The sequence below is a fragment of the Solea senegalensis genome, linkage group LG21 (genome assembly GCF_019176455.1).
Source record: "Solea senegalensis isolate Sse05_10M linkage group LG21, IFAPA_SoseM_1, whole genome shotgun sequence".
NCBI classification, from domain to species: Eukaryota; Metazoa; Chordata; class Actinopteri; order Pleuronectiformes; family Soleidae; genus Solea; species Solea senegalensis.
This window is the reverse complement of record NC_058040.1, coordinates 5761676-5774809: the sequence shown is the minus strand read 5'-3', so window position 1 is coordinate 5774809 and position 13134 is coordinate 5761676. Positions and strand designations below refer to the sequence as shown.

At 38.7% G+C, this 13134-nt stretch overlaps 1 protein-coding gene across 1 annotated transcript; it reads right to left on the bottom strand.

Annotated features, from left to right (window-relative positions):
- Positions 1 to 67: 67 nt before the first annotated feature.
- ppp1r26 (protein phosphatase 1, regulatory subunit 26) lies at positions 68 to 9992 on the bottom strand. The gene is made up of 5 exons (XM_044012281.1): positions 9709 to 9992; positions 3070 to 6397; positions 866 to 980; positions 650 to 719; positions 68 to 564 (listed from the first exon to the last, which is right to left on the bottom strand). The coding sequence occupies exons 2-5, from the start codon at positions 6324 to 6326 to the stop codon at positions 524 to 526; spliced, it is 3483 nt and encodes a 1160-aa protein (XP_043868216.1). The 5' UTR covers positions 6327 to 6397; positions 9709 to 9992; the 3' UTR covers positions 68 to 523.
- Between the last annotated feature and the right edge of the window lie 3142 nt (positions 9993 to 13134).

The window sequence follows — 13134 nt, the reverse complement described above, 5'->3', positions numbered from 1 at the left end:
TTTGCTGCATTTTTTGCTCTAATGTACCTTATGCCAGGAATGGACTTTTTTTTAAACTCATAACTTTATTGAAAATCAAATAGAACACAACTAACAGCAATGCCCTCACATTGTGAAACCATAAAAGGTGCAACAAAAAGTGTAATAAAAATAACTCCTGACAAAGGTTTGGCAACCAAAATTACACTAAACTAAGAATTTGACACAGTTATGTCTCTATATTATATTATTCAGGAGCAATGTAAAAATGATTTAGAACATTTAGTTATAACAACTAATAAAACACTGAGACAGTTGCAGTTTAAGACTCCTTCATTATAATCCCTAACTGGAAAAACAAGATATTCCCTTTATTTGTTATAAACTTTAACTTTCCTATTGTTGTACTTTTGAAAACCTTCCTAATATATGTAACTTAAGACCTTACAAGATAAGGAATATACCATTTAAATCTTAGTTTGCAACAAAACTAACAAGAACGCTTACATTAACGTGCAAGTACATTTCAAGTGCAGAATGACTTTCATTTCTGCTGTGCAGTACTCGCTTTGCGCTTCATTTCTCCTGCAACAAAGACATAAATGAACTAAGGTGAAGAGTTTCTTACGATTGGGATCATTCACTTCATCCTGTGTGTCCAGTCACATACCTGTTGAGATAAACTGAAGCTTTCTTTTGACACGTTGCATTGGAATCTTGGCCTGCACTGGAGCTCTCCCCTGCAAGCATGGTTGAATTCATATTTAATATTACTCAACTTTTTCAATTGATGTGGACAGTGAGTTAACAACGTGTCTCTGACATTTGGCAATAAGTCAAATAATGAAGTGAGCTGAGCTCTTTTTTGGTTTGTATGCAATTGTACCTTCTTGCATTTGTCAGGCAGGTATCTCCTGCCGAACATCTGGCTTCTCTCCTCTGAGGTAAGAGCTATGCAAGGTCTGAAGGTAATGCCAGGGTCAATGGCACTGGACAAAGACCTGGGCGAGCAAGAGCAGGACATGCATCAGACCGGTAATTCACCTACACACTTACAATCCATCACTACGACGTCCACTCTCAACCCGATGCACATTATGAACGAAGGAGACCCACTTGTTGTTTGGATCACACTCTTTATTACACAGATGCACTTAAAAGACACAGCCAAAGGTTTTGTATTTGAAAGAGAAAAATGAAAAAGAAATTCTTACAAAATATGTACAAATCCTGGCAATGCACAGCATGTTCAGTAACTTTTTTTTTTGACAAAGTAAATAAATAGCCTTTTTTTTTTTTTTTACATTTGAAATTCAAGAAACTTTTGTGTGACAAAACATCAAATTCAGCAAAAAACAGACAGACACAGTTAAGTGAAAACAAAACAAAAACAAAACTCCAAGTCGCAGAGGAATTAAAGCCCGATACTGTTAAAGTGGCTTTCATCAACGACTGAGAGTTAACTACGCATCTATGACTTTTTAAATCCTCACATTAAACTAAGGGCACTGTGTCTGAAACACAAAAGCAAATGGGTAAATGTACAATATCTCCGTAGTATTTAAGACATGATGCGTGAATGTTCCATTGCTTTTGCTGTGAAAAGGTTCCTACATTAAAGGGGCCGGTGGTCTGTTGTTTTAAAAAGCGGAACACCCAACATTTTCTCCTTATGTACAAAAATTTAGAAATCCACAAAATCCCATTCAGAGCTTCAACAATCTGACTCAACGAGACAAAAGGACGAAAACAAGAGATATGTTTTTCCAAGTCAGAGCTGCTGAATATACAGAGACTCAATGCTAGAGTTGAGTAGGACTAGGGCTGGGTATTGAACTTCAATACTTTTGTGTTTTTGACCTTCTCTGTATCACCAAATATGAGAAATATGCTGTCATTCAATATCAAATTTAGTTAATATCTCATCAGCATCAGTGAGCCAATAAGCATGCGAGGAGCTCATTCCCCAAAAGAAGCGATACTATGCACCTGCGTTGTGTTTTCAGCGGCTGGTGATTGTTTAATAAATTTAAGAGATTTTGAGCAGATCTAAAGAGACACAAATAATTTCATTTAACACTTGATAGTGCACAGAATCAATGTGAGGGCAGAAAGTTGTTCCGTCTTTGACTGAAAGAAGACGATAATTTCATCAAAGTCCAGATATTGACACTATCAATTTTTTTGACTCAATACCGAGCGTTGGGAACTAAATGGCACACAAAGAAAACCAGGCTGGATATAGTTAAAGTCGTCAGTGGCTTCTTTTCAAGTTTGGTTCTACAGAGTTCGGACATTTCACATTTTTACACATTGAAATACACATTCTGATATGTAGGTATTTAGGTCAGTGATTTAACTGGTCAACTCACTTATTTTGTCTTTATCAATTGAATAATGGGTGACAAATACCAAAGGGGGGCATCTTTAAATGGGTTTTATTTTGTGTCCAGTTAAAAAATTAAGCTTTGTATCCTACCATGATATAGAAAAGCAGCAGATTCTCACACAGCTACTCTCCACCCACATCAGTAATGGTACCAAACTCTGTGAAAATGGACTGGACACCTTATAGGTGAATAATCTAATCATACATTAGTATTTATCTTTTTTTGCTTTTGTTGACATACCCCTGAATAAGTCAGTCATGAAAACATCCTTTAACTTTTAAACATGAACTGGTCGCTGACGTCCCCTTAAAGTAAACCTGCATGACGCATAAATCATGTTAGACTTAGAAATAACAGCGTGTATTTTCTCGGGGTCGGAGTATTCCGAGTGTAGATAAGAGCACAACTCCTGCCCTTCTGCAAAAATGCCAGTGTATTGCTTTTTAAAAAGGTGCGGTGTCATGGACTTACTTCAGGTTTTCATGGTGCAGTAGGCTGCATAACAGAATTAATGTACAAACACAATAAAAACGGACTGTTTTGTATAATCAAACATTCCTTTAAGAGTATATAAATGAATGGGCTTAATTCTAACCTTCCATATATTTGTAAGCAGGGCACAATGAGAAAATGTCACTTGTACAAAAAGTTGGATAATGATGCTATGGGATATAGTGATCATGTGTTAGGAAATACTTACAATGTGGAAAAGCCCTGCGTCTTCTCTGGGTTTCTTCCGCTGCCTGACTCATCATCTGCCTCATCTACAAGTTCTTCCTCTTTTCTTTCTAGATGTACTTCTTTGCCATCTATCTTCAAGCTCTCACTTTCTTTCTTAGATTCAATTATCAAGTCCCCTCTCTCCTTTCCCTGGTTTCTTTCCCTGCTTCGAACCTGAACGTGGTTGGTCCTATCAGATTCCAGTTCAACAAACACACTCTTGTCCTTAGATATATGCACCATACTCTTTGTCTCTCCCTCTATAGGTAAAGGTGACTTGTGATCAGGGGGCATGCTCCTTGAAAAAGACATTCTTGGTTGCTGCCCAGAGGAGGATAAAGGATTCTTTACAGGGGGTCGGTGTGTGGTATTTACAGTCTTCTCTGTGGACCAGGGGAACGGTGGTCCACTGGTCCTCGAAGAGGACCAAGCAGCAACTGGAGTCTGTGAGTTGAGGTGAATGCCCCTGCTCTGATGTGGCAGAGTTGCTGGTGCAGTTTCGTTCGTTTTAGATGAGGTGATAAGGAATGGTTGACGACCGAGAGTCTTGGTGTCAGTGATGGGGAGCCCCAGGCTCCGGCGCCATTTAATCGACTCGGAACAAGAATGGGCAATGCTGGCGCTCAAATCTGGTTGAACTCTCTTTATTTGTGAGGGGACATCTTGGGTGTCCCCTCTCTGCATGCTTGACGTCTTTTGCTCAGTTCTCGCAGCACCTGCTCCATCTGCCGGCTCCAAAGGACTGGGGCTGCAGGTCTGGACTAAGGACATATGTGATTGAGAGTTAACAATAGAGATGTCTGGTACCAAACTCTGTGGCGTTGGCAGAGGTGGGCAAATTAATAATTGTCCAGAGACGGAGGGTGACATATTTTTTCTTGGAATTTCAGCCAGCTGATTTTCCTCTTTAGTGTGGTCATCTTGTGGTGGACTGCAAACCACAGCAGTACCATTCCTGGATACATCTCCATCTTTGCTTTTCTCTGCCGTTGAAACTTTGGCCTTTTCAGCCAGAAACCTCCTGATCTCTAGCTCAATGCTATCGTCGCTGTCGACTGAACTACTATCTTCCTTTAGCTGAAGAGTGGTCTGGGGGTTTTGCAGCAACATGGAGTCCTGTCCTTCAGTCCCTTTTAATACCTCAGTGTCACCTTCATGAATACCATGCCCTTTACTTTCATCAGTTTGTTTATGTTGGGAAATGTTCTTTTTACTTGATACAGTCTTGTCTTGCATGTCATCCTTTATCTTTTGGACCTTTTTCAAAGCACTATGTTTGAATACAGGATCAGGTTTTAGCTTTTTTGTCTGTGAGGCATTTCTTAGCAGTTGTTCTTCATCCTTGAGGCACTTTTTTGATTTCCGCTTAAATTCTCTTGTCTTTTTCTTTGTCTTCTTTTTTGTCTTGAGCAGGTCTTTTATAGCAGTGTCCAGGTCCTCATCACTGTCAAGAGAGCTGCTTTTATCTCCACTTTGCTCTGTCTTCTGTAATCCAGGTTTGCTGGAAAACGCCAGTGTACTCACATCCTTTCTGTTACCAGGTAAATATTTGGGTGCCGATTCTTTTACATCGTTATGGATCCCTGACATGTTAGAATTGCTGCGGTTTTCCTCCATGTTTTTTCTTCTCTGTGTCAGTGACATTCTTGAAAGTTTCTTTTGGACCGCGACTTGCTTTGCTTTTACCTTCTCTGGTTCAACTGTACTTTGAGGCTCTTGCACCACATCGGAGGAGGGTGGCTGTTTGTGCATTTGTGCCTTCTGTTCAAGAAACTTCCTGATTTCTTGCTCAATGCCATCTTCACTGTCAATTGAGCTGTCATCACTTCCTTCGTGAGGGCAAGAGAGGGGCACTGCAGATTGCCTGGAAGGTTCAGCAGGGGCACAACTGCTAAGCTCAACACTCTGATGGAAGGCCTCAGGCATCACAGTTTTCGAAATGTCCAATATTGCCTCAGCACACATAAGCTCTGCAGATGTATTAACCTTTGGGGGAGCAGGTGTAGGCTGATCCTTAAGACCGTCTACTTTAAATGAAAGCACGCCATTTCCTTTACCTTTCTGGTTCTCTGAAAGCAAATTCTTGGGTATGAAAGCAGATGGAGGAGGAACAGGTTTCACTTCCTTCTCTGCTCTGGTCTTTTTCTTTTTCAGTTTGATTTTCTTCATGCTTTCAATGCTTGTACTTCCAACATCATGTGTAAATGACCTACTGCACGGATTGCTTTTGTGTAGGAATGGCTTCAGGACACTCTTCTCTTTAAGTTGCTCAAGCTGGTAGTGGCGAATAGCTTCTTCAATTCCATCATCACTTGTGGTTGAGGAATCAGACTCCTCTTTGATTGCACATGGAATAAAAGCTTCTGTTCTGTTCTGCTGCTCCTGTTTCTCTAACTGATATCGCTGAATTGCCTCCTCGATGCCATCATCACTACTGGAATCATATGAGTCATCCTCCTCCACCTTCACTGTGACCGGAAACTTCATTTTGTTGGCCATGCTGATTGTTTTAGATGAGTTTATCGTCTGCTCTTTTGGAAAGACTGAAATTTTGGTCATTGTACCTTTATCATGAGCCAATTTTTTAATGTTGTCATTAAGGGAGACCTTGTTCTTTATATACTTTTTGATCGGTATAGCAGCTGGTACAGTTGGGGTTTCAGCTTTGACACATTTTAGATAGGGGTAGCTTGCAATCAAAAAGGCATTGCCATCAGAGTTCTGCTTTGAAATATCAGGAATGGGTGTATTTTTTCGCTGAATTTTTGATGAATGGAGCAATGTGGAGCATGGTTCCGCTTTACGTTTGTGATCACCCTTTTCTTTCAGGTATTCTGCTATCGCCTCCTCAATTCCTTTGTCCACAGAATCATCACTGTCAGAGTCACTGCTCTCAAGGTTGATTGGGGAGGAAACATTTTCCTGCTGGGTTGTAGAAGAACCCTTAGTTTTGGATTTGGCTCCTTCATAGGACCCCATTGCAAGCTTGCAGACTTGGGGATGACCGTCTTGTCCAGGCAGCACATTTTCCTCAATCTCGTCACCCATCTCGAGTGAGGACTGGGTGGTTCTAAGGCTCTCTATGATCATCTGGACCTTATCTGAGATAGGCGTACCAACGGTGGACAACTCAGTGTCAGAGTCATTGAAGCACTGAAGGCTATAGCCTCCAGGTGGGCCACATGTTCTCCACTCTGTTTGCCTCACTGCGACAGGAGGTACGTTCATCAAGTACATTCTAGTGTCGGAGGGAGAGTTCCTCGACCACTGGAGTGCAGCTGCCTCCGATCCCAATCACATCATTCAATCTATGAAGAAAAATGAAAAAAGCCAGACAAATCAAACCACAATAAACATGTAAAATCCTTTGTTTTATTTCCATATGATTCCCTTGTCATATTATTCAAATGATGACTTATCCGAAATCAGATGAGCTATATTCGTTACACTGTTGTCCCGAACATTTTGCTGGTCTGTCCATGTATGTGTGTCTATGTAATTGTACCTGTTCCTGTTGAGCTGCAGTTCTGTGAAAATGTCTCCCACAGCTTGGTTGTTTTTATGTCTGTCAAATTGTGTGATTGCTGGCATTTGGACTGGGATGATGTGATGTCATACGACAGGTGTATGTAATGTTTAAGCCCATCTTGAATAAACCTGGCGTAACAGTCCTTTTTCCACAGCAGTTTTAAGAGAAACAACACTAAATTGTCACTTGATTGACACAACTTTGTGCAATATGAAGTATGTGTTTCGTCATACTTATTTTAAGAGAAATCCACAATTTGATTCAACCATCAGGTGTAAGACATTTTCTTACCACCTCTCATTCTCTCTAAAATATGACTGATGACATTTTATTTTTATTGTTCCTCGTGTACACTACTGTCCAGCAGAATGACCAAAACTGACAAGTGATGGCACTTCAGAATTTACAGTCGATCAACAACTGCACGTCAAGCAGAATAGATGTTCATACTCAGTGCTCTGCTGCCATCTAGGGGAGGAATTTAACTTGACCACTCTGCAGCAGTCAGTGTAGCCTTATGTAAACATGTAAATGGAAAGGCACTCAATGATTCTGGGGTACTGTCCAAGCAATTAAGGGGTATCCATGTTGGTGTGTATTGTATTCAGACTAAAAGCCTATTTATTGCTTGTGTTCTACGTGCCACGCACCTGTTTTGTCTTTATTAAAAATCTTGAAAATAATCAAATGGACAAATATGATTCATCAGTTACCAAAACTGGCCAGCACAGCTGAGAAACATTACAAGTTTGATTGACTGCATTGATTCTGTTAGGGTGTTTTTTTTTCAATGAAATCATTAATGGAAACAATCATGTGCAGCAAATTCTCAAGGACAAGAATTCAATTATATACTGATCTAACAATAATGACTCAACTCCAGAAAAGTGAAAATAACCCATTATTTAAAAAGGTTTATACCATTTAAAAAGGCTTCTAGACTGAGAGAGTCTGCAGAGTTTGCAGAGGTCAACTTAAGCCCTTCCAATTCAATGTGGCGCATTCTGCAACAAATGAGCAATAATTCAATTACTGCAAAATAATTGTCTCAAAATGGACCTGGGACCGGTGTGGCCTGAGGGTGGTTGTCCAATTTGTCCACTTAGTGATCTAGCCTCGGGTTTGCCTTATGCTGTGACTGGGATGTAAAATATTCTACTGCAGCAAAAATATTAATAATTAAACTACATTTTCAACCCAATCCATTGCATAGTGATTATAATATTACATGCATAATAACTGCATAATAATTGTATACATACTCCAGGACTGATTTGTTGTCTACCTTGGTTATGTTTTGATTATGGCACAGGTAATAAGTGTTATAAAGACCCAGAATGAAGTAGTTTTTTCTGACAGAGATTTGCTTCTAAACATAGTTTACAACCTAATAATTTGGTGATTTCCAAACTGTTCAGAGTCAAGGAGAACATAATAATCACAGTAGTAATTTTAATCCAATCTCACTTAAATTACTGTTTAGGTGGGTAAATAAATAATTTTGTGCCATGGGGCTCCATTAAAACCCACCAAAAAGCCCACTTAATCAATTTCAGAGTCACATATTTTCAAGTATGGCAGAAACATATTGGGTCACTGATGTGTGCAAATTTGAAAATTAAGTCTTCAAATTAGTACTCCAAATGATCACTGGTGAGACTGTAGGAATAAGACCTGGAATCACAGATTGCAGTGGCAAATTCTTTAATATCTGAGTATACTTCTTCAGACTAAACAGCATGAAATGATGTCTTCTCTAAGTGGTCTTTAACCCCTCCGTAAATTATTTCTCATTCACATTTAATGCCACAATGGACACTGTTTAAGCTCTTCCTAGTTAGTCTTGATGGACAACTTTGACTGTGCTGTGTAATACAATACAGAATAAACAGAGGACGTTGGCAGGTCATGAACCGGTTGTGCCATGGGTGTTCAATCACTGGTGTGGGAAAGGATACACATGTTTTATGTAGGTAGAGATGCAATATGAAATTGTTTCATACTCAAAGCAAAGGTCTTGTTATAGTAAAAAAATTGTGATTATGTTGACATGAATTGCATCAACTGTCATTTTCACACACATTTAAATAGTAATGATTGTTGTGTTACAGAATTATGATACACACAATACATACTTTTAAGTGAATATGCTTGAATGTTAGCAAGCTAGACATCGTTTAAGTCAATTGGGTGAAACATTTGCTACTAGAAATCCACCACGATCAACATATTGTGCTTTTACTCGCTGCTGGCGATAATATCGTATATTGTCCCACCCTACCGACCCCAAGATGTAAAGCCACCCCTCCCTGACGCTGCCAACCGACTGCAGCTTTACACCGAGAGTCAACATTTCCGATAACAACTGTTAAGCTTCTTCATTCATGACCACAACCTGCTTAACGGAAGAAGGAGCGGAAGAACACGAAACCAGGACGGGCCACCACAGGCGCCCCGCTGAAAAATGCCGAAAAGCACATAAACCACGAAACCTAGCCAAAAGGTAGCCTAAACCTTAGCCGTATGCCAACTTTCTTTGACACATCATGTGTATGAAGAAAGTTTTTACAGCCATGCCAACATTAATGGGCCGTTTTTATTTCTGTATTACATAACAAAAATGTGTAGTTGTGTGCTTCTGGCTCCAGAGCGTTTTCCTCGTTGCACCAAATCCCGGCTGTCCCCGTAACCCCCTAGCGGCACAAGCTGAGCCGATACCCGGCTTGCAGTGCTAGGAGACTCCGCAGAGCGACCATGTTTCTCGTCAACGGCCACGGTTGTAAAAAGAAAACACCACAATATTCAGTCAATAACGCCACTAAACCCTGGTACAACGTCAGGTAACACATTCAGTGAAACACGAAGGTACATTATTCATGACAAATGAACGACAAGACGAGAAACGTCCGAGGGTTTAATGTTGCTAGTCGGTGACTCGATAGACACTAGCGGGCCTCCCGGCTGCTGCAACCCCGGCATTTTCTCCGGCGAAGAAAGCCTTTGTATTGGGCCACAGCTTCCACACTAGCCTCGGTTACATTTTCACACAGATACAGCCACAAGACCCAACAATGAGCAAGTTTAACTCACCTGGATATGAGACAGAAAGAGCGCTACGACAGTAGGGTGTTCATCCCCGTGTGGGTAGAAGATATTCGGAAAGCCGTCGAGGAGACGCGTCGGTGACCGTCGCCTGCTCACACGCACCACTGCCTGCAGCTCTCGCCGTTGAGTCCCCCCTCCACTCGGCTCCGACTACCGGGCGTACAAGCTTCCGAGTTCAGCCAAGCCTTTCAAATATGGCACCGGCTTTTATCTTTATGCACTTACGTACTTTTTCTTGTACCGTCTTTTATATTATTCTTATTATAAAACACACTCATGTTACTTGTGCACGGTGAACTAACAAACAGACTTTTCCGGTGACAGTTTAGTATGCTCTAATCCTTTAAAGATAGTGAAACGCCTTATTATTGTATAAATTGTATCCAATCGCACAGCAGTTGATGATTGAGATGATTTTGGAAACTTTCTCTTTCAACACTCATGTATCCAACACATAATTGCACTTATCCAACTATTTCAGGTGGTGTTTATGTCACATTCGTCTTTAGATTTACATTAGATTAGATTAGATTTGCTGTATAATTTAGATTATTACACTTCAGTCTTTAAAATACTTTTAGAAACATGGGAGTAATGTCTGTACATAGTCACATACCAACAATTGTTTAATTTGTACACTTTATTACAGAAATACTCCTGTATTACACCTGCAGGGCTGCAACTACAATGTATCTTTCATTAGTGATGAGTCACACTTGGTCATACTCTAAATAGATAATGACATGACATGTTTTTTTTCATATATTTTGTATTGTTAAACCCATATATTCAGTGTATTATTACAATTGAAATAAATGTTGAATATCTATCCTGGTAATGTATGCCATGGTTACAAATACACATCTAGAACTAAAGTAAAAAAAACAAAGTCGGGTACACTGCATTTACAAATTCAACATAACTCACTTTGCAAGGTCACTTTACATTTGGACGTTAATTGCAAAGGGCCTATTTTATCAGATTGAGTAATAGTGGAAATGTCAATGCATGAATAAAATATACTAAATCATGAAGTGGCTGCCGAGAACCTCTCAGTGTGATGGTAACTGCAATACGCTTTGAAAGAAAAGGCTGGATTTTGGACCCTCAACTGTTGCTATTACATCAATATTTAAACAATAGAAAATCAAAAAGCAAATAAAATGCATAAATACACTGATTTAAAAACATGTTGAATAGCCAGAATGCTGATGATAGGAAGAAGATCTTTGAAATACAAGTTATGGGGGCTTCTGATTTTAAAGGTTTGTTAGTTCAGATATTTCTTTTTAAAGAAAAAATAATAATATCTGATTTCAGCTTCTCAAATGTAAATATTTAGATAAAGACAGAGTTGTCTCCTGTGGGTTTGGACTGTTATAAATTAAAACTTCACCTTTGCAAAATGTGAATGGACACTTAACTTGATTATCTGACATTTTATCAACTAACAACTTTAAATGTCTTCAAATTTGGCACAAGCCTCACTTTTGAACTGATTAGATTTTGGTGGTCAAAGGTCACTGGGGCCTCACAGAACCCATTTCTTGCCTTGTATCACAGCAATATCTCCAAAATTAGCACACACTTTTACTTAAACTCAAAGAGGAACTAAATAGATTTTGGTAGTTAAAGGCTAGTTTAAAGTTTAAAATGTCATTACACCTGGTACAGATGTTCACTTGGACTCGATGACCTGAAATTGGTGTTAACATAATTCTTTGTCAGTTGTCATTGGTCAGTAAAGGCAAACAACTCCTGGGCAGTAATTCTAGTTCCATCTGTATTTGTGCAGGATAGAGCAGACTAATTAGCACTCATGTGTATTTTTTGCACTCTTGTTGGCAAAGATTTTGGAATTGTTCCTAAGTTTTCAACCACCATTGGCTTGCAGGAGTTTGTTGGTGGGCTGTCATTATTTCATTGCAATATGTTGTGTTTATAGTAATTCTGCTATTGTTTTATTGATTCTGCTGCTGTCTTTTTTATTTATTGATGTGTATATTTGATATCAGGGAAAACAGTGACATTTCTTTATATCATACTATAATGAAAATAAAGATATTTCTGATTCTGATTCTAAAAGAGAAGTTGAATTTACCCCTCTTTTTCTATTTTCTATTGAAGAAGCCATTTAACCACCCAAAGTCTGACCATAAGGCTTTATCTTTAGTATAAACATTACAACAATAGTTTATATTTTTTTTATTTAAGCAACAATTTATGAGTGTATTTCTTGTTAATAGTTAATATGACCACTTTTACTTCTATTTTTAAACTTTTAAGGTTGCAATTCAACAGAGTTGTGTCATGTATTTGTCTGAATAACTGATTAACAGTACTGTGTATGAAATCTTGTCAAGTCAAAATAACTTTTTTAATGATGAAAGAATTATAGAAATGTAAAAAGTAATTATTAAATAGTTACACATTGTTGTCTCATAGATTACAGGATGTGTACTATTCTAGACAGCAAGGATTTAGATTCTTAGCTCTCAGTTCACACTTCAATAAATCTTTTCAGGCTGATAATTATTTTCCTGAATAATTGAGTACTTGCTTGGTCCGTAAAATGTCACAAAATGTTGATCAGTGTTTATTAAACCGGGAAATGATGAATATTCAGTGTTAATTATTTCGTTGTCACAGCTGACAATGCGCATGCACACATATTCATGTTTATATATTCATTTAAGTTTTTCCATACATATGATCACAGTCTCTGGTATATTTTGCTCTGAAGTTGCACAAAAGCTAACCCATATAAATACTGCATAGGTGTTTTTTTTTAGTTTAGTTATGTTCAACACAGCCAGTCTGATGAATGCTGATACCTATACACCATGAAAAGCAGTTAATGGGCCTCATCTTGCACATTAGCGTTTTATAGATATTAATGCCTTTGACATTTTCCCATAAGCACAAATACAGTTTTACTTACAGTACATTTGTATAAACAACAATAAAAAAAACCACTTGCATATGCAGGAGATATATGGACCTCTGGCCTAAAATCTCAAATATTCATTAGTAGTATTTACATAGTGTTTGAGCAAATGGAGACAATATACCTCAGTACAGTACTAGAGCTCCTGCATTATTTCATGCAGTTTGGATGCTTTATTTACATTATTGCTGCACTGGTTGTACCAATATTTGTCAATAAATTTGCTCTAACATGAATGAAACTAAGGTGACTAAACCAGATTCATGGTGGTGGTGCAGAGAATGGCAGCACCACAGCACAATGTGCTTTTAGTCATTTGATGTTATCATTTGCATGCAGTTAAGGAAGGGAAAGGGGTGGGGCTAGCTCCTGGTAGCTCGCTTTAAAACCAACACGAATAGACATCAGAATACCACATCAGCTCTCACACCACCATCCTTTATTTGATCATACATAGGGTTTCA

Bases quoted from the DNA above. Each gene is read 5' to 3' on its own strand.
- ppp1r26 (XM_044012281.1), bottom strand. From the start codon at position 6,326: ATGTACTTGATGAACGTACCTCCTGTCGCAGTGAGGCAAACAGAGTGG. The intron at 720-865 runs GTACAATTGCAT...CCATGCTTGCAG, and splicing joins TGCCTGACAAATGCAAGAAG to GGGAGAGCTCCAGTGCAGGC. The intron at 565-649 runs GTATGTGACTGG...TCTTTGTTGCAG, and splicing joins GCTTCAGTTTATCTCAACAG to GAGAAATGAAGCGCAAAGCG.